The sequence below is a fragment of the Paramisgurnus dabryanus genome, chromosome 24 (genome assembly GCF_030506205.2).
Source record: "Paramisgurnus dabryanus chromosome 24, PD_genome_1.1, whole genome shotgun sequence".
Taxonomy (NCBI): domain Eukaryota; kingdom Metazoa; phylum Chordata; class Actinopteri; order Cypriniformes; family Cobitidae; genus Paramisgurnus; species Paramisgurnus dabryanus.
Window position 1 is genome coordinate 303261 of NC_133360.1, and position 21370 is coordinate 324630.

Consider the following 21370-nt stretch of genomic DNA (forward strand, 5'->3'; position numbering starts at 1 on the left):
CACACACACACACACACTTTCACTAATGTCTCTGACTTCAGAATGGAGAGATTCTGCCGGTGAAGATCATCACGTGGAGTTCAGTGGGCATCACGCTGGGTTTCCTCTTCCTCACCATCGTCTTCCTCACCTGTCTGAGAACCATGAACAGCAACAAGATCAGCATCGTCAACAACGGCTCAGCGGCGCTCTTCATCTCCAACCTCATCTTCATCTTTGGCATCAATAATGCTGATAACCCGGTAACACACACGCACACGTCCTGTCTGTCTCTCTGCTTTGTTTACATCTGTGTATAATGATGTTTTACTCTTTGTGTGTGTGTGTGTGTTTGTGTAGTTTGTGTGTACACTGATAGCGATCCTGCTGCATTTCTTCTGGTTGTGTGTCTTCTCTTGGCTCTTTCTGGAGGGTCTGCACGTCTATCGTATGTTAAATGAGCTCAGAGACATCAACTACGGCCCGATGAGATTCTACTATCTGATTGGCTGGGGCGTCCCGGCATTTGTGACAGGTACACTTACACACACACACACACACACACATGACCTGATGTTGATCAGATGAAGTGAAACTGAAGTGACGGTCTGTGTAATCTGTGTGGTTTCTTTCAGGTCTTGCTGTAGGTTTGGATCCTGAGGGTTATGGGAATCCAGATTTTTGTTGGCTGTCTCTCTATGACACACTCATATGGAGCTTTGCAGGACCAATAGCCTTTGTTGTGTCTGTGAGTATTTACTTCACTTCAGCTACACACTTCTCACAAAAAGTCTCATAATGATAACATGACAAACATCAAACTTACTCAGCAAATATTCAAGATATCAACATTATATGTTCACAGAATGTTTTTTTATATTTGTTATTTTTTATGTTTTTATTTATTTTAATTTTTTACAGTTTCTACATTTTAATTTTTGTATTACTATGATTTTTTTTTAAATATGTTATCCATTTTTTCTAAATGTTTATTTTTTATTACTTATCATTTCTTTTACATTTTTAAAATAATATGTTTTTTATGTATTTTTATATTTTTACTTTTTTCTAAAAATAAAATTTTTCTAAAAAATTATATTTTTATGACTGATTTTTAAATAAATAATATATTTTCATGTTCTTTATATATTATGTTAATTTTTTATTATTATCAAAAATTTTTTTTATTTTAAATCATATATTTTCATGTTTTTTATATTAAGAAAAATCTACATTTTTATTACAATGAATTTTGGTAATAATAAAAAATTAATATAATATAAAAAATAAATAAAACATGAAAACAATATTTTAAAATGTAAAAAATCATAGTAATAAAAAATAGAAAAAAAATATAATATAAAAAATAAATAAAAACATGAAAAACATATTTAAAAAATGTTTAAAAAATCATAGTAATAAAAAATGTAGATTTTTTTAAATATAACATGAAAATATATTATTTAAAGCTTAAAAAAATCATATTCATAAAAAATAAAAATGTTGATAATAATAAAAAATATAATATAAAAAATAAATAAAACATGAAAATTTTTTTTTTTAAGTTTTAATAATGTATTGTCATGTTTTTTTTATATTTTAAAAAAATCTAATGTTTTATTACTATGATTTTTGTACATTTTTATTTATTTTTTATATTATATATTTTTTATTTTAAATAAAACATTTTCATGTTTTTATTTTTTATATTGTTTTCTACATTTTTATTATTATGATTGTTTTACATTTTTAAATAATTTTTTTCATGTTTTATTTTTTAAATATTTATTTTTTTACCAAGTTTCATGTGCTCACATGAAACTTTCATGTGCAGAATATTTTTTAAAAGTTTAGTTTCGCATGCTTTCGCGAAAGTTTCACGTGCGCACGCAAAACTAAACTTTTTTCATTTTTGCTCCATGTCCCCTAGGGGCTCCGTAATTTTTTTATTATTATCCAAATTTTTCTTTTTATGAATATGATTTTTTTAAGTTTTAAATTATATATTTTCATGTTTTATTATTTGTATTTATATTTTAAAAACATTTTTATTACTATAATTTTTAACATTTTTAAAATATGTTTTTCATGTTTATATATATTTTTCAAAAAAAATATGAATAAGATTTGTTGTTTTAAATAATAAATTTTCATGCTTTTATTTTTTTTCTACATTTTTATTAATATGATTTTATTACATTTAATAAAAATGTTTTTCATGTTTTATTTATTTTTTTTACATTTTTTTATTTTTGTTTTTTATTACTATTATTTTTAAAATATATATAATATCTTTTTATATGTTTTTATTAAAAAAAACATTTGTGTACATTTTTCAAAAGCTTTTATTTATTTATAAAAAATAAAAAGATAAATCTAGTTTTTATGTGTACTCAAGATGCTTTGTGACACATTTACAAATCAATGTGAGTTAAATATTTTGTTTTTTTCAGATGAATGTTTTCCTGTACATCACAGCATCGAGAGCTTCATGTTTGCTCAGACAGAAGAGTTGTGAGAAGAGAGAGATGCCAGCGTGAGTTTTCTTCTGTGATCATACGCTGTTATACGACAGTAATGCATTGTGTTTAATTGTGGGTGTGGTCTGTGCAGGGCGGGGCTCCGGACAGCGTGTGCCGTGTTGTTCCTGGTGACGGTCACGTGTGTCCTGGCGCTGATGTCAGTCAACAGCGACGTGATTCTCTTTCATTATCTATTCGCTGGATTCAGCTGCGTTCAGGTATGGCGGCTGTGATGTCATCGGCTGTGATGTCATCAGTCGGTGCGAGCGGATCTGACGTGTGTGTGTATGTTTACAGGGTCCCTTCATCTTCTTCTTTCGTGTGGTGTTTAATAAAGAAGCTCGAGACGCAATGAGCTACTGCTGCGGGAGAAAACAGCCGGATCATGTGATCAAAACTAAACCTTCAGTGAGTCTCACACACACACACACACACACACAGTTTTGTGTTATTGTTTATTATGAGTGACGTCTGATTGTGTTTGTGTCTGTCAGGCGTTTATCTGTAACAGTAACTATCTGGACGGGCGTTTGTATCATCTGTCATCGAGCGTCTCACTGAACGGAGCTCAAAGCGGCAAAAGCCTTCAAAACTACATGCCCTTCAGTTTAGGGTACAGACACACAATCACAAATACACAATCACACACAGACCCACACTGAGTCTCATGATGAATTTGTGTGTTTTATTTTCAGAGGAGATGATTTGACCGGCAGTCACTTGAGTCTGAATGAACACAACACAAAAGAGCAGAACAACGGTAAACACACAATCCACTGCTACACAATAAAAGAGAATTGTCTGTTATTAGTTGTGTTAATAATGATTTGTGTAATTGTGTGTAGATGATGATTCAGATTCAGACAGCGATCTCTCTCAGCTGGAGGACGATCAGAGCGGCTCATTCGCCTCCACACACTCATCTGACAGTGAGGAAGATGAAGGTGACTTCCAGCAGGAGGAATGCTGGGAAAATCTCATCACCAATGGCAACAGGAAGCACGGTAGGAAGTGGATCAAATACGTGATTGATTGTGTTGTGTGTTTGTCTCTCTGACCCATCCGACCCTCTGTCTGTCTGTCAGATGCTGGATTGTGGGAGGGTGAGACAGGATCAGCTGATGGGCGTCTGAAAGTAGAGACGGTGTCCAAACCCGTGGAGAAAGCAGAGGCTCATGGGACAGAAAACCTCCTGCTGCTGCCTAATTTACCAAACCCAAGCACACAGACGTACAGAGGTCTGAACCACAAATATTATTCAAAAACTACATCTAATGACACACGGATATTAACAACATATTTGTGTTTGACCTGCAGGAATTTTGAAGAAGAAACAGCTGTCACCCATCGCTGAGAGAAACGCTATTAATCGCATCCACAATCAGCTGTCTGTCAGCCCACCGGACTCCGCCTCCTCGCGTGGTGGGGGCGGGGCTAAACCGAATCATTCCAACGGAGCGTCTGTGAGTGTAGGAGGAAAAACGCTCGACAGCGACTCTTCTGAATCTGAGTGAGTCACACGACTTGTGAGAATAATTTGGTTCTGTGATGTTCAGTGCTGTTTGTCTTTGCAGGTGCTGATGCTGCGTGCAGGTTACTATGACGATGAGGGGATGAAGATGAGCGATCTGTACCTCTGTTGGACTTCACAGCTGATCTACACCGTGCCAAACGCTCAAGAGACTTGACATTGTTTTTATTTTGTTTACATACTTGAAGTGAAGCACTTTTATGATTTCTTTTGTCCAGAAGAGGGCGACCGGTCTCTCTCACTGCATCAAAACTCAGACTTGTTGTACATTTGAATTTTTCATGGAGTGAATGAAGGACAGCTGAAGAATCTGCACTGAAATCCTGAAGAAGATTTAAACCTTAAACTACTGACACAGCAGGACCTTCACTTCACATGAGAATAATATGATTTGCTTTTTTGTACATTTTGGGGACAATTTTATACAAACTTTAAACATTTTGACTGAAGGAAAACGTTTGTATTTTTTAGCTTAGAAATAAAGCCGTTGCTTTGTAAATGATTTTGTAAATGATGTGCATTAAAATCTTTGGAGGTTGTGTTACAGTGTTGTACAGATGTTATGAAGAAACAACAACACCACTCATCAATCTAACAGTTTTATGGACATTGTATTGTGATGATGATATTTCACTTTTATTAGCTGTAAAATAAACTACTGAGCCACGTGATGATAGATTATAACAAGCATGTGATCGTGTGAATGATGCTGTCTATTAAGAAACCTTGATTTAACCAAAATCTCAGACAGTCACAGATACACACAGAGGAGCTGTCAGAAAATATCACGAAAAATACACAAATGTTTTTTGTCTATTTGAAAACCCACACAGATTATTTTTGCGATTTGATAAACTCCTGATGTAAATCCATTAATATTACTCCGTCTTTTATCTGTTTACATCTCATACACATGACGTCACCGCTATGAACGCGTTTAACGGGTGCGTCAGACGTGGTGGGAAACGCCTTGTAAAACATCACACTGACTTGAAATAAAAGTTTTCTGTTTTTCATATTTATGAGTTTTATTTTACATAAATATTTAAAGTTGTGTGACTTCTAGACTTGTTCGACTTCATGCGGCGCTGCAATGACTAAGAACCGGATGACGTCAAAGTACCGCGAGAACTAAACGAGAACCTTACAGAAAAGGTTAATTTCGACTCGCTATCGCAGTACTTTGACGTCATCCGCCGCTCAGTCTTTGCAGCACCGCATGAGGTCGAACAAACCCTGTGTGTTTATGGGTTTGTGGGGCTTTCTTCTTCATCATCTGTAACTCTTCCTCCTCCTCCTGTAAGCAGTGAGATTAAACGGGAGATCCAGTCTCTCAATGTGTCCCATAAACCAGATCTCTGTCTCACTGCGCCTGTTTGCTTCCTCAGGGTGCGGATTCGTTTTCGCGCGTCAACAGTGAGAGGATGACGTAAGCCCAGATTCCATCTGTAAGCTGTAAACATACGGGGGCTGTGATCGATCACATCAGAGTTTTATTCAACAACACATGGACAGGTTTCTATACTTTACATTGTTTCATCTCCTGTACAATCTGAAGGGCCTCTAACTGCATGATGGAGCTCACCGACAACCTCACCTATCCAGAGAAAAGTGTATCGTTTAAAAAACCCAAAATGTGCTTTACAGTGAGAGCTGATGAATAATAAAGCCTGTACCTCCTCCTCGTCTTCTTCATCATCATCATCATCATCGGTTACGTCAACAAACCTCACGTGCCTTTCCGCAGGATCTGAAATCTGAGCAACACTAAACCCACGCGCGCACACACAAATACGTCGAGTGTTTATTTAATGAATGTATTCATAAACTTATCGTTTGAATATTCAGATGTTTTACTCACTCTGCAGAAATCTGCTGTTTTACTCGATCTGCCATACACAAACACACACCTGTAATGTCACAAACATCTAAATATATGTAGCAAACATTACACACATAACTCGTGTGTTTCTTACAAGTAAACTAACGTTAGTTGACCCCACAAAATGATTATCTGCTTAAAAGTCTGTCCTGTCAGAACTCCGTGCACACGCTACCTCCGCAACTAACAGACTTTCCAAACACAATTTTCATACAAATCTGCCATCAAAATCCCTCATAGAGTGACGCAGGGGACGACGTGGCTAGAAGGGATACAGCTAGTGCAAAAATCTCGTAAAATCTCACCAGGTGAGCGCTGTTTTCCAGCCTCTAAACCGAACATCTCGCGAGATTTGGCAGTATCTGTATCCCCTCTAGTCAGAACCGCCAAAAAGCCCATTAATTTTTCTCAGACTTTTGGATTATCGCTAAAAAATAAACTCTTTAACAAAAGCTAACGACACTTGCACGTTTTCTCCAACAAATTAATCTTCAAAAATCAACATCTTTTATTATTTTTGAAGTCTAAGTGTGCTTACTAGAAATAAAAACAACACAAATTTAGACTTTAAAATTCATAAAAGTAATTTTCATCTGTGAAGTAAGATTACCTTGTTGGACAAAACGTGATAGTGTCACACATTTTTGATAAACACAGATTTTATTTTTTGTGATAATTCAAAAGTTTATGAGGAAAAATGTATTTATTTTTTTTGCAAGGGAAACAGCGTCCCGCTAACTTAAAAAATACATCATCCCTGCAGCACTGTTAATGAAATGTGTTTCTTTCAAATACACAAGTAAAGCTTTTAATAAGATACGACTGGACACAATGAAAGCAACAAAGCGTTGACAAAAGCATACATTTGTAAAACAAAACAAAGCAATAATTTGATATGAGGATGTACATACATCAATTAACACTTAAAAGAAGTGACAGGAGTGTCTTGATCCAAATCATTTTATTAAAAAAGTGTCTCAGGATAACAGTAAACCAGTCTAAACAGCATCTAAAAATTAATATTTCATATGTAACACACAGACTTAACAATATGTAAAATATCTCTATGAAGCAGCAGTTATGAAACATGCAACGCAACTCATCTGTGCTCGCTGCCTGTAAATATGACACGCAATGATTTCCTATGATGTCCGTCAAAGAGAGAAACATTTCAGTCCATACACTTTTTTTGTACAAATATACCAAACCTAACAGCTCGTGTGAAACTATACTGTGTGTGTGTGTGTTGGAGTGTGTATGTCAGTTTGAGTCGTCGAGTTGTCCGCTCTTTTGGTTAGAATTGTCACACAAACGGTCCATAATGCTTTGCAGGCTGGGCTGCACGATTCCTAGCAGAGGTCTTTGGGAAGGATTGCCGTTCCAGCACGCTTCCATGAGCTGCCAGCATTCCTCATCAAACGTCGGCAAACGCTCGGGCCGTGATCCTGAAGCACAGCAAACACACAATTTTTTTAGCACAGGTAAAGTATATATATATATAAGTGAAATACTTTCTCATATGCAAGTCAGGAAAATGTCTCTCTTACCTTTCTTGACATTGGTCCACAGTTGATCTTTACTGGCACATCTCTCAAAGGCTTCTGGGAGCTTGACAGACCCAGTACAGAGATACCAGAAGAGAATCCCAAACGCATACACGTCCACTGAATTATCATACTTTCCTGAAAACACACACACACACACTCTTGTGTTATTTCATCATTGTGTTTGTGTGAGTAAGTGTACAGGAAACAAGCGTTTGTGTGTGTGTGTGTGTGTGTGTGTGTGTGTGTGTGAGACCTGTGAAGAGCTCTGGTGCCATGTGTATGGGCGTTCCCACTATACTGCCTGACATCATCGCCTCTGGTTTACAGAAACCCAAATCTGTGATCTTGGCCCGGTTCTGTCTGTCCAACTACAGAGACAAACACACAGAAGAGTCGTTAGAGAAACTTTACGTTGATGAGATGAAGATAAAGAGACGATCGATGGCGGTTCTTCACCAGAACGTTCTTGAGTTTGATGTCACGATGCAGGAGACCCTGACCGTGCAGAAACCGAATGCCTTCCACCACATCCAGAGCGATCAGTAACCTCTCCTTCAGAGACAGACGCCGCCTGAAAGGCACGGACGATTATCAGACTCGGTCTGATCTCAGATACTGCCGGTATATTTAGTTGTTATGGTACCTTCAGTCCCGTGTAGAGATCTCGGTGTAACCGCTCCATAATCAACAGAACCGCCGTACTGGAGCCGTCACCATACGATGTGATCGATGACCGACCCGTGAAGATTCACCAACCGCTCATGTTTAGGAAGAGACCTGAGAGAGAAAAACATCACAGCTCAGTCATTATCAATCCCACAATGCACTGCTAAAGGCTAAATAAACGATTGTTTAGGTGTAGGGTGTCTGTGAATGATATTTGTAGTGCACATCTGTAGTTCCCTCACTAGGGGGCAGCAGTGATGATGTTACCGTGTGTAGTGAAACTCCAGCGCGAGGTCGTTCCAGTGTTTGTCATCCGGTGGCACCACAGATTTAAGTGCACACGGGTGATGTCCACCCCAGTTATCACACAGATACACAACACCATACTGACCACGACCCAACTCACGACCAAGCTTGGGCTTTCCTACAAAACCACAGAGAGAGAGAGGGAGAGAGAGGAGAGAGAGAGAGGGAGAGAGAGAGGAGAGCGAGAGAGAGAGAGAGAGAGAGAGAAGAGGAGGAGAGAGAGAGAGAGAGAGAGAGAGAGAGAGGGAGAGAGAGAGAGAGAGAGAGAGAGAGAGTGAGAGAGAGAGAGAGAGAGAGAGAGAGAGAGAGAGAATGAATCAGAGCTTTTTGTCAGGTTATGAAATGAGTGGTTTGTTAATATGAAAGGAAAAGTGTTTCTGAGAAAAGTGTTTGGGTGTGTTGTGATGTGTAAGTGTGTGTGGTTTTGTACAGTAGAATCCTAACGTCTGACTAAACTAGTGTTAGAAATGAAGAAGAGATAAAGATGTGTTTCAATGTAACACTTACAGTCTAAGCGTGCTTTGTTTTATTTACTGCTGGTTACTAGATTACCGATACCACTTAAAGGTGCAGTGTGTAACTTTTAGAAGGATCTCTTGACAGAAATGCTAAATAATATACAAAACTATATTATCAGGGGTGTATAAAGACCTTTCATAATGAACCGTTATGTTTTATTACCTTAGAATGAGTTGTTTTTATCTACATACACAGAGGGTCCCCTTACATGGAAGTCGCCATTTTGTGCCTCCATGATTATACAGAAGCCCTTAACGGACAAACTTTTTTTACTAAGTTTTCTCCTACGATGACATGTTTGTCCTGTGGCGGCTACCGTAGCTTCTCCATGCGTTTTGCTGAATGGTGGACTGAGCGTTGGTTGCAATTCGCAACCTCACCACTAGATGTCGCTAAAATTTACACACTGCACCTTTAATTTTTCTTTTTTTGCGAATTTTGAAAAGTTTGGCTTCCTGTTTGAATGGAAACCCAGCTTGTGTGTCTGTTATTTAAAGTATTTTGTGTTGAAGTGTTGTTGTTATTATGATTGTGTGTTTGTGGTACCATTCAGGACAATATCTCTGAGCGATCGGCTCTCCAGTGAAAGACGGGCGAGTCGTGGGGCGTGATCCTTCCTCACTCGCAACCAGAGATCTTCAGTACGCTCCAAACGCCCGGTGTGACCCTCCTCCAGCTAAACACACACACAATGAAATACACAATAATGAGATGTGAAATGTGGATAAAGCTGTAAAGCTGTGTGTGTTTTTGTGTGATTGTGTATATATACAGGGTTTCCACACCTTAGTTAACTTCAAATTCAAGGACTTTCCAGGTCCAATACCCTCAAATTCAAGGACTAAATGTAGGGACACATTTCAAGTGAGAGCAAGGTAACATCGTGTTATTTTTTAAGATACATTGTTACAGTTCACTTTCGAGGGAACTCGCGCTGCGTCACTGCGGTGACACTTTGGGGACGCCTCCAGGGGTAAGTGCGTCTGAATGTGTATATCAAATTCAACCAATGGTGAGGCTTAATGGCAAAGACAGGGTGACGCGGGAGCCAGGAAGTATATCGCTATCTGAAATATTGCCAAAGACGGCGTTACAGGGACGCAGGAAGTATGGCAAGGGAGATGCAGCGTCTTGTTCCCTTCTCAGGGAACAACAGTTACATACGTAACCCGAGACGTTTTCATGTGTCAAACACAACTATATGCAAAAAGCATTTTGGTCTGAATCAACATTCACATACAGAAGATATAAGCATTTAAAGCGAACAGTTTAGCACGTGTGCTTAAAAAGTCTAGAATTTTTATAATATTATCCTAAACTACACAGGGAATAATATGGATTTTTTTTACCAGAAAACTTCTGCATGAAATAAATTCAAGCACTTTCAATGACCTGTATCTATGTATGGATATTTTCAAAAACTTCACAGGGCCTTGAATTTTCCCCCCAGATTGACAAACTTTCAAGGGTTTCAAGGACCCATGGGAACCCTGTATGTATATATGTGTGTGTCTGTTTGTGTGATTGTGTGTATATATGTGTGTGCATGTATGTGTGTGTTACCTGTCTAAGTGAAGCAGCGAATGCTTCATGTGAGCTGTTGAGTCGAGTCCTGAACTGTGAGCAGATGCTCTTGGCCAGTTTGGCAGCGCTGAGACTCTCTATAGCATCCTGAGCGACTTTACGCTTCCATTCTGGAGTTATAGACGGAGGATTGACCCAAGTTATCCTGTGAATGATCTTAACACAGACAAACAAACATATTTGGTCCACAGACTCTTTAATGACTGACACGGCTCAGGTGCATTGTGGGTATTTGTGATTGTACCTGTTTGATCTGCTCCCAGAACAGCCACGTGACCGAGGAACCCGAACGAAACGTCACCTCGACGTTATACGCAGCGTTCAGAATCTGACAGAAGACACACACACAGCGTTATTAACAGTCATGACTGGAGACTGATGTGTGTTGTGTTGTGTGTGTTGTGTACCTGTTTAAGGTGGTTAGATGTGACGTTATGAACACATGACTCAGTGGTGGATTTCTCCAGACTGGCCAGACATCTCTCCAGTGTTCCCACAAAGCTCTCTCTCAGGTAATCCACTGAACTGGTGAGTTTATTGGCCACAGCTTGATTGAGTCGGTTCACGATCAGATCCTGAATCTGATTTATACAAACCTTAATGTCTTTAGAGCTCACAGGATCTCCGTTAGACGTCATGATGATATCTACAAACATACAGATTAAATCAGACCTCAGCTCTCTTTATAAACCCTACTGAGATATCAACCTAGATAACACTTTAACACATGTCAATACCTGTCAATCATTTAATACTAAAGTACCAGTAAACACTTCAGTGAACATTATGTGTTGTGTATTTAAAGGATCAGTCCATTTTCTTTAAAAAAAATCCAGGTAATTTACTCACCACCATGTCATCCAAAATGTTGATGTCTTTCTTTGTTCAGTCGAGATAGAAATAATGTTTTTTGAGGAAAACATTCCAGGACCCCAACACTTAACAGTTTTAATGCAGTTTAAAATTACAGTTTCAAAGGACTCTAAATGATCCCAAACGAGGCATAAGGGTCTTATCTAGCGAAACGACTGTCATTTTAGACAAGAAACATTTTAAAACATGCACTTTTAAACCACAACTTCTCGTCTATATCTGGTCCTGTGATGCGCCAGCGCGACCTCACGCAATACGTCATCACGTCAAAGGTCACGGATGATGTATCGAAACTACGCCCAATTAAAAGTGCATATTTTTTATTTTTCTTGCCAGAAATGACAATCGTTTTGCTAGATAAGACCCTTATGCCTCATTTGAGATTGTTTAGAGTCCTTTGAAACTACAATTTTAAACTGCATTAAAACTGTTAAGTGTTGGGGTCCATTAAAGTCCATTAAAATGAGAAAAATCATGGAATGTTTTCCTTAAAAAAAAAAAGAAATTTCTTCTTGACTGAACAAAGAAAGACATCAACATTTTGGATGACATGGTGGTGAGGAAATTATCTGGATTTTTTTTTAAGAAAATGGAGTAATCCTTTAATAACATTAATCTGCTAGATTTCAAGAGAGACTTAAACCAAACTATGTACGCATGAAAGCAACCTGACCCAGATAATACAAAGAGAAAAAATATAACAGGATACAGCCGACATCAACAGACCGAAAGAAATACAAAGTGAAAGACAGACCGAGAAACAAAACAGAGAAAGAGAAACAGAGAAAGAGAGAGTTATTTCACTCTTTTGTTTTTGTTTACATTGAGTCTCATCATCTGTGAATTGCTGTAGTTGTTTTTACATTAACAGAACAATAATGATTTACTGTAGACAACACAAACACATGTTTTAAGATGCGCACACACACACAAACGCACACACGCGTCAATGGATTTCCCCTTTAAATCAGTCACGTTTGAGATCAGTTCAGCAGCAGACACATGCAGCTTTTGCAGAAGTGGGAAGTGCAGCATTCAGGTTTTTTTAAGGTTGTGCGTGTCAAGACTAAACATAAATAACACAAACACTAATGCCACAACTCAACACACTATAGAAAAACAATGAAGGTTTGAGTGTAGGTGTACACAAACATGTGATGATGTAACACACATCCTTTAACCTCTGACCTTGGAACTCAAGATTAGCGGCGTCCTCCAGCAGCTGCTCCTTCATGCTGGCGAGCGTCTCCACGATCATCTCCTTCATCTCCTCTTGTTTTTTGTTGGCGATGGCCATGAGAGAGGAGAAGAGCTCGCCTTCTTTCTCACGTGTGTACTCCAGACGGCGTGGTGTGATCTGAAGATCTCGCTGCATGTCAAACGCCTGATCACAAACACAGATTACATTAGGAAATGAACAGATGCTGATTGGTCGATACAGTGATGGATGTGAATAGTTGTCACCTGGTTAATGAAGAGGTCCAGACTGTGACAGTGAACACTATTGAGCCGGTTAGCGGCGTCCGCCTGTTGGTTCTGCAGCACTTGTCTGGTGAACGGCACCAGCACGCGGTGAAGCCGCTCTAAACTCTCTCCCAGAATGCTTTGCATCTTGCCGGCTCCCCCGGGCGTCTGCGCAGGAGCTCCGCAGGCGCAGTTACCCGCCGAACTGCTGATGAGATCCAGAGACACCAGCTGCTTATAGAGCGCGCTCCGATCCACTTCTCCAGAGCGGGACGGTTCCGGGGATTCGGGTTTGGCTGGACCGCTCGGGATTCGTATGAAGCAAACCGGGAACAACAGAGTCTCACGAACTTTCTGCAGGTCGTTCACCTGCTCCGAGCTCAAGGTGTCTTTATTGACGGCGTAGAGGATTATGGGAAGGATGCCGTGTTTACAATCCTCTAAAACCTCCTCGATGGGCTGAACGTTACGACAGGGAGGAACCATGATCTTCACATCCTAAACACAAATAAGACATTATGAACATCAGGCATTATTAACACTTCATGTGTTCAGCATCTCAGGACTCTAGGGGGCGCTACAGTTTACTTGACAGTATAGACCCTCTATGAGTGCTCAACATCTAAAACAGCAGTACAAACAGACAGAGAGTTAGAGAGATAAAGAGTGAGTGAGAGAAATAGATAAAATGAGATAGAGCGAACGTGAGAGATAGGGTGAGATAGATAGAGCAAGCGAATGAGAGAGAGAGCGAACGAATGAGCGAGAGAGATAGACAAAATGAGATAGGGCGAAAGAGGTAAAATGAGATGGGTAGAGAGAGAGAGCGAGCAAGATAAAATGAGAGAGCGAGCGAGAGAGATAGGGGAGAGACATCGAGCGCGAGCGAGCAAGATAGAGCGAACGAGAGAGAGACCGAATGAGTGAGCGAGAGAGATAGACAAAATGAGATAGAGTGAGAGAGAGAAATAGGGCGAAAGATAAAATGAGATAGCGAGAGAGAGCAAGAGAGAGCAGGTGAGCGATAGAGAGAGTGGGTAAAATATATACAATGAGATAGAGTGAGAGAGCGAACGTGAGAGATAGGGCGAGATAAAGCGAGAGAGATCGACAAAATGAGAGAGTGAGAGATAGGGTGAGAGAGATAAAATTAGATAGCAAGAGAGAGCGAGAGAGAGAGAGCAAGACAAAATGAGATAGGGCGAGAGACATCGAGCGAGAGCGAGCAAGATGGAGCGAGCGAGAAAGCAAACAAGCGAGAGAGATAGACAAAATGAGAAAATGAGAGTGAGAGAGAGAAAAAGGGCGAAAGATAAAATGAGATAGCGAGAGAGAGCAAGTGAGCAAGATAGAGAGAGTGGGCGAGCAAGTAAAATAGATAAAATGAGATAGAGTGAGAGAGATAGAGGGAACATGAGAGATAGGGGGAGAGAGATAGAGCGAGATAGACAGTGAGCGAGCAAGATAGAGCGAGCAAGAGAGAGCAAGTGAGTGAATGAGTGAGCGAGAGAGATAGAGAGTGAGCAAGATAAAATGAGATAAAATGAGAGCGAGAAAGAGAGTGAGCAAGATAAAATGAGATAGTGCGAGCGAGAGAGATGGGGGAGAGACATCGAGCGAGAGCGCGAGTGAGCAAGATGGAACGAGCGAGAGAGCGAACAAGTGAGCGAGAACGACAGACAAAATGAGAAATAGTGAGAGCGAGAAATAGGGCGAGAATTAAAATGAGATCGCAAGTGAGAGCAAGTGAGCAAGATAGAGAGTGAGCAAAATAGAGAGAGTGGGCGAACGAGTGAGTGAAATAGATAAAATGAGATAGAGCGAACGTGAGAGATAGGGTGAGATAGATAGAGCAAGCGAATGAGAGAGAGAGCGAACGAATGAGCGAGAGAGATAGACAAAATGAGATAGGGCGAAAGAGGTAAAATGAGATGGGTAGAGAGAGAGAGCGAGCAAGATAAAATGAGAGAGCGAGCGAGAGAGATAGGGGAGAGACATCGAGCGCGAGCGAGCAAGATAGAGCGAACGAGAGAGAGACCGAATGAGTGAGCGAGAGAGATAGACAAAATGAGATAGAGTGAGAGAGAGAAATAGGGCGAAAGATAAAATGAGATAGCGAGAGAGAGAGCAAGAGAGAGCAGGTGAGCGATAGAGAGAGTGGGTAAAATATATACAATGAGATAGAGTGAGAGAGCGAACGTGAGAGATAGGGCGAGATAAAGCGAGAGAGATCGACAAAATGAGAGAGTGAGAGATAGGGTGAGAGAGATAAAATTAGATAGCACGAGAGAGCGAGAGAGAGAGAGCAAGACAAAATGAGATAGGGCGAGAGACATCGAGCGAGAGCGAGCAAGATGGAGCGAGCGAGAAAGCAAACAAGCGAGAGAGATAGACAAAATGAGAAAATGAGAGTGAGAGAGAGAAAAAGGGCGAAAGATAAAATGAGATAGCGAAAGAGAGCAAGTGAGCAAGATAGAGAGAGTGGGCGAGCAAGTAAAATAGATAAAATGAGATAGAGTGAGAGAGATAGAGGGAACGTGAGAGATAGGGGGAGAGAGATAGAGCGAGATAGACAGTGAGCGAGCAAGATAGAGCGAGCAAGAGAGAGCGAGTGAGTGAATGAGTGAGCGAGAGAGATAGAGAGTGAGCAAGATAAAATGAGATAAAATGAGAGCGAGAAAGAGAGTGAGCAAGATAAAATGAGATACTGCGAGCGAGAGAGATGGGGGAGAGACATCGAGCGAGAGCGCGAGTGAGCAAGATGGAACGAGCGAGAGAGCGAACGAGTGAGCGAGAGCGACAGACAAAATGAGAAATAGTGAGAGCGAGAAATAGGGCGAGAATTAAAATGAGATCGCAAGTGAGAGCAAGTGAGCAAGATAGAGAGTGAGCAAAATAGAGAGAGTGGGCGAACGAGTGAGTGAAATAGATAAAATGAGATAGCGAGAGAGAGAGCAGGCGCGCAAGATAAAATGAGAGAGTGAAAGAGATAGGGCGAGAGACATAGAGCAAGATAGAGTGAGAGACAGATAGATTGAGCGAGCTAGCAAGAGAGAGAAAGTGAGAGCGAGTGAGCAAGAAAGAGCGAGCACAATCAGAGTAGGACAATAGGGTCAGTCAGTGCCGTCTCTCATACACAAGAGTAAAAGAAAGCTGAAGTCTCTCTGGAACAAAGATGGCCTACAAACACAGCTGCTCATAAACACAACGTCTGATTTCTGAGTTTGTCTGAGTCGCAGGCGGATCAGACCTGAACTCAACAAAGATCTGATTCAACAACATCAAATATACATGCTCAATCTTTAGCTCTTAACACAAAACATCAATGTGTGTGTGCTTGGCATTCAAAGAATCTGATCTCAGGTCAGTAAGTGAACGCTGAACACCGCCGCAGAGGTTTGAGGTGTTATTATCATCTCAGTACTAAAGTGTGTGCCGTCCAAAAACAGAGCGACTTCATTTGACAGCAGATGTGATTGTAACACACGTGTGTGATAGTAAACATGAACACACAAGCAGTTAAACATGAATGTGTGCGATGACTGAGAGAAACACACAACTGAGTATCAGATGAGTCAACAACTTAAATATTTAAAGGGATGGTTCACCCAAAAATAGAAAACATTTCATCACCCTCATGTTGAGTTTCTGTGTCCTGCTGAATGCAAGATATTTGTAACTATTTTTAAAACCGAGCAGATTTGGGGCACCATTCACTTCCATTGTATCATTTTCTCCTGCTATAGAAGTCAATGGTGCCCCAGATCTGCTTGGTTACAAACATTCTTTTTTTTAAATCTTCATTCGTCATTCATACAGGTTTGAAACAACTTGAGGTAGGGCTGCACGATATTGAAGGAAAATGAGATATGAGCTAACAAACATCTGGGTTGAGATTAAATCTGATCTGAGACTCGTTTGACCTGAGACCTCTTTAATAAAACTGATCTGACTTCATTTCATCACTTTAATCCAAAGTGACATTGTGAAAACAGATCAGACTCACTGCTGATACTCTGATCTATCAAACTGATGACAGGAACACAAAAATAAACTAACTAATGAAATCAAGAAACTCAGCCGTGACCAAATCCACAAAGTATTTACAGGAGTTTCCCGGGACACAGTTTTCCCATCGCCATGGAGACACACTTCACCATAGCAACACTAGAGCTGTTTTTTCTCCAGTGGTCATGTGAACAGCACCAGACCCGAAGAACAGTTACATAAACATCAGAGAAAGAGAAGAGAGGAAGAACTACATTTCCCACAAGTCTCTCTGTTTCTGACCTGCAACAGTGGATGATGAAGCGTGATCTCCAGCTCGGCCAATCGCTGCGCGGGATCTTCACACTCCTGGATCTCCAGGTCTTCGCGCGGTACCGTCTCCCAACGCCCGCAGTGAGCCGCCAGCTGATGCACCAACTCATATTGACCCGGTAACGCAAGACTCAGACGGGTCTGTCGGCCGTGCGTAAAACACAACTTCCTTCTCCTGCAGGCTCCGCCCTCTTCTCCGCACGCCCCACCTGCCTCAGGTCCGAGTGGGAGGAGCTTCTCGCCCAGCAGACAGTTTAGGAGTCGGTATCGGGCTGCGCAGTCCTGACCCAGGATCAGAATATAAGGGGTGCTGCTGACAACATTCTGTAGATGTTCTTCATCGTGGCGTGGCAATGAGATAGAGCTGAGCTGACCTGAGACACAGAGAGAAGATGAAACACAATTACACAGTGTAAAATAAACTAACATCAAGAGACGAGTTACATTCATCCCTTTATCCACAAAATACTTCTTAGATATTTCAAAAATGTGATCAACACAAACAAGAGAGCAGATTCACATAATAAAGGACAATTTGTATGTGTTTGTGTTCTCCAGTAGTTGTGGATCCGTGTGTCCTAAGGCCTGCATCTCATGACCCATCCCTGTGCCGGACCAAACACACACAAACACAAAGAGCCGCCAGTCATCCGGGATATTATTAGGAAGTGGTCATAATCCGGAGTACTGAATGCTGCTGAGTCACTCTGTTATACAACACACACGCTGGATTCAATCCCATAATCCACAATAATAATCAATATAATCCATCAGAATACAGGCTTGAAACCAGCGGTGACCTTTGACCTGTCATTATCTTTCTGAAGGGATATCAGATCACCTCTCAGCACACAGACACACAGCAGAATAGATTTAAATGATTTAACTCAGAACTGGCGGCCGATCTCACCGCTTAAACTCGACTAAAACTTTATTAGCTGTAATGTTTTCCATGACATTTAATCATCTTATTATGTGGAAAACTCCAGAAATGTACATAGGAACGTCAGACAGAGCAGGTCTGGATTTGCTCTTTATCACAGAAATGATTTTAACTGAATGTTTCCCCACAACAACAGCAAACATGACCAAAACAGACCTGAGCACATCTGTGAAAAGATCAGACAGGTCTGAGATCAGTTAGTTCCCTAAAGAATGATACACATACATCATACATGACAGACATTACGCAGGGTAAATAAATCTATCATGTGTATAAATATATAAGAGGAGGAGGGGTCAAGGGAAATCCTAACTGAGATCAGAGGTCAAAGTCAAAGGTCATGAGAGTCAGGATCAATGATGTCATGATGTCGTGAGAGTTCTGCAAGAGCTCAGGGTTCTCCAGACAGAACCTTAGTGAAACATCAGATGTTTATCAACACTCATCAGTACTACAGCTGCACAATTCTGGGAATAAACTGGGAAATAAAATAAAATGCGAAATCAAATATATAAGATGATTTTAACTTTTAAGTTTTTATAAGGAAATGCATCTTCATGGAAAATAAAAAGCTGTATCAATTTATGCGGTGGATTTCTTGTAAAGCTCTGGGATGGCATCTAAAGTATATAACACAATACATATAGTGTTTAGTTACATGTATCATATGTTTGCTATATATCGTCATGAGGCCCTAATAATTACCACGGTAAAACCCCACAACACAGAGTTAACAGAGAGTTCACAGCTTTGATTTGAGTTCTTCTGTGGCTCTGAAAAATGATTTCATTCAGAAAGGAAACTTGCGTCATCCTAACAAGCAAAACTCCTTTCTGACAGGAAAGATTATAACCACACCTACACAACCACACACACACACACACACACACACACACTACAGTACACACACCTGCACAAACACGCTTGAGTCTCACGTAAGTGAAACATCAAACAATCTTCTTCACATGTGAATCTCATTCAACTCCAAAACAAATGAGTAAATCAGAGAAATTACATTCTGATCACTTTGACTTTTAATTTTGTGGTAGAACATAAACTGAGATTCAATCCTGCAGCAGATCATCCAACAAACCAGAGAGGATTAAGAGTGAAACTGAATTCACTCGGGACTGAATGTGAACGCTGTGATGAAACAACCCTATAATCAAGGAATTTCATGATATAGTCACAAAATATTTGATTTGTGTTTATAGACAATTTTCTGCTTTTTTCTGTGTCATTCGTTTTTGTTTTTGTCCCTAGCGCAACTTTTTTCTTGTCATGTTATGTATTTTTTTTCTATTTTTAAATCATTATCGCTTGGGGTTAGAAATGGGGTTTGGGTTAGGATGTCATTTTTTGTATTGGTTTACTTTCAACTTGTTTTTCTTCCAATTTTAAACTATTTTCGCTTGGGGTTTGGGTTAGGATGTCTGAAAGGTAAAAGAAAGTCGTTTTAACCCCAAGCGACAGTGGTAAAAAATGACATAAAAAAGAAAGTTGTGCTACGGACACGAAAAACTATTTATAAAAATTTGAGCTGAGTGACATGAAAAAATCTTGTCCATGAACACAAATAAATAAATAAAATATTTTGTAAAGTTTTCAACCAACCCAATCTTAAGGCAAGTCGTGACTTGCCTTAAGATTTGGTTGGATGAAAACTTCATCTAAACACTTCAGTATAATAACACACTGCTGTCCATGTAAACATAATGATTGTGTGTTGTTGTTGTTATAGCTGAATGTGAGTCTGTTGTGTGTTTAATGATCACGGGCATTAAGCTTCTTAATTCTGCACCAAATCCTAATTCAGACTCTTTATGCTGTTAACAGAAAATCTCCTGCAGAAATGACAACAAACTCACTGACCCTCACACAACACAACACAACACAACACAACACAACACAACACAACACAACACAACACAACACAACACAACACAACACAGATGACAATCATCAAAGCAACACATATTCATATCAAAACACACACACACACACACTCATAAATCACTGACAACAACATATAGACTTTGATCAGTAGAAAACAACACACAAACACACATCTGATATCCACAGAGATGACGTCAGCACTCAGCGGATCACTGAATTCTTATTGGATCAGAACCGGACTCACCTAACTCAACAGGAGAATACGGAGCAGATCCAGATCCAGTACAGGTGTTACTGTGGTTCTGTCGGATCTCTCTGAAGAAGGAGGTGGTTTCTTTCAGGTTCTTCTTTAGATGGATGTTATGTTTGTTGTAGTGGCTGAAGACTCGTGTCAGGTCTCGGACCAGTGGACCGGATCTCTGCGGGTTCTCCATCCTGATTCTGCAGCAGAACCCGGACCGACCCAGTATGTGTGTGTGTGTGTCTATCGCATATCCATACAAACTACACAACTACACCCCCAATACACAAAATAAACTTGAACGGCCCGAATCACAGATAACTGGATCGAACCACCACAACACAACAACACATGTATGTGTGTGTGCGCGCGCGTGTGTGTGTGTGTGTCAGTGCATCAACACAAACACACACAAACAAACAACAGTCTCACATTAAGCAGAGAGATATCAAAACACGAATAATCCACGGGCTAAAGTTTTGATCAATAACACACAAACACACACACAGACTGACACACACACACACACACACACACACACAGACACTCGGTCGGACCGGAGGCCGAACCGGGTTCTCTTCTTCAGGTTCGTCGGGTTTATCCACACAGACGAGCGTCGATCATCTGTCAGAATAAGGAGTAGATCTGATAATCCTGCTGTCGGACTCGGTTCGGTTGTGAATGTTTCAGATTTCAGACCAAATTCGTGGAAATCGCTCCGCCAGTCGTTGCTGCTCCTCGTCCATTTGGCAGGAGGGATGAGCGGTGGGCGGGGCTTAATGCGCGACTGATGAATGCTGGGAAATGCAGTCTGGCCATAATAGACTGTGACACGATATAAAAACTTTTACAAAACACAAAGATATAGTTTTAACTAATTGGAAAAAAATTACATTTAAATGACCACTAATGAGATTTAATAGTAATAATGGGGGGGGGGGGGGTGAAAAATGTTTTAAGAGTAAGTTGCCCTTCTGCCAAAAAAATAAAATAATAATAATACATTTATCTGGCAAAAAAATAATTTAAAATAAATGCATAAAATACATTTTGTAGAAAATAAAGCTCAATTTAATATATTTTTCAATTTGGATATA

General features: G+C 40.0%; 2 protein-coding genes across 2 annotated transcripts in view; one reads left to right on the forward strand and one right to left on the reverse strand.

Moving 5' to 3' along the window:
• celsr2 (cadherin, EGF LAG seven-pass G-type receptor 2) overlaps positions 1 to 4756 on the forward strand; it is a 31239-nt gene extending 26483 nt beyond the window's left edge. The window contains exons 23-34 of the mRNA XM_065243131.2: positions 42 to 242; positions 340 to 514; positions 615 to 727; positions 2433 to 2515; positions 2593 to 2719; positions 2799 to 2909; positions 2996 to 3114; positions 3197 to 3261; positions 3347 to 3505; positions 3587 to 3739; positions 3819 to 4011; positions 4076 to 4756. Coding sequence (XP_065099203.1) covers positions 42 to 242; positions 340 to 514; positions 615 to 727; positions 2433 to 2515; positions 2593 to 2719; positions 2799 to 2909; positions 2996 to 3114; positions 3197 to 3261; positions 3347 to 3505; positions 3587 to 3739; positions 3819 to 4011; positions 4076 to 4082 — 1506 coding nt within the window. The 3' untranslated portion in view covers positions 4083 to 4756. The remainder of the gene's footprint in view (positions 1 to 41; positions 243 to 339; positions 515 to 614; positions 728 to 2432; positions 2516 to 2592; positions 2720 to 2798; positions 2910 to 2995; positions 3115 to 3196; positions 3262 to 3346; positions 3506 to 3586; positions 3740 to 3818; positions 4012 to 4075) is intronic.
• A 2102-nt stretch (positions 4757 to 6858) lies between these two features.
• dstyk (dual serine/threonine and tyrosine protein kinase) lies at positions 6859 to 21044 on the reverse strand. Its single transcript, XM_073813606.1, is given in 15 exon segments — positions 6859 to 7359; positions 7462 to 7596; positions 7715 to 7829; positions 7918 to 8010; positions 8078 to 8182; positions 8184 to 8238; positions 8395 to 8551; positions 9499 to 9628; positions 10516 to 10692; positions 10781 to 10864; positions 10944 to 11182; positions 12598 to 12793; positions 12874 to 13371; positions 17164 to 17567; positions 20277 to 21044. Coding segments are annotated over 15 exon segments (2763 nt in total). The 5' UTR covers positions 20467 to 21044; the 3' UTR covers positions 6859 to 7174.
• Positions 21045 to 21370: the final 326 nt, after the last annotated feature.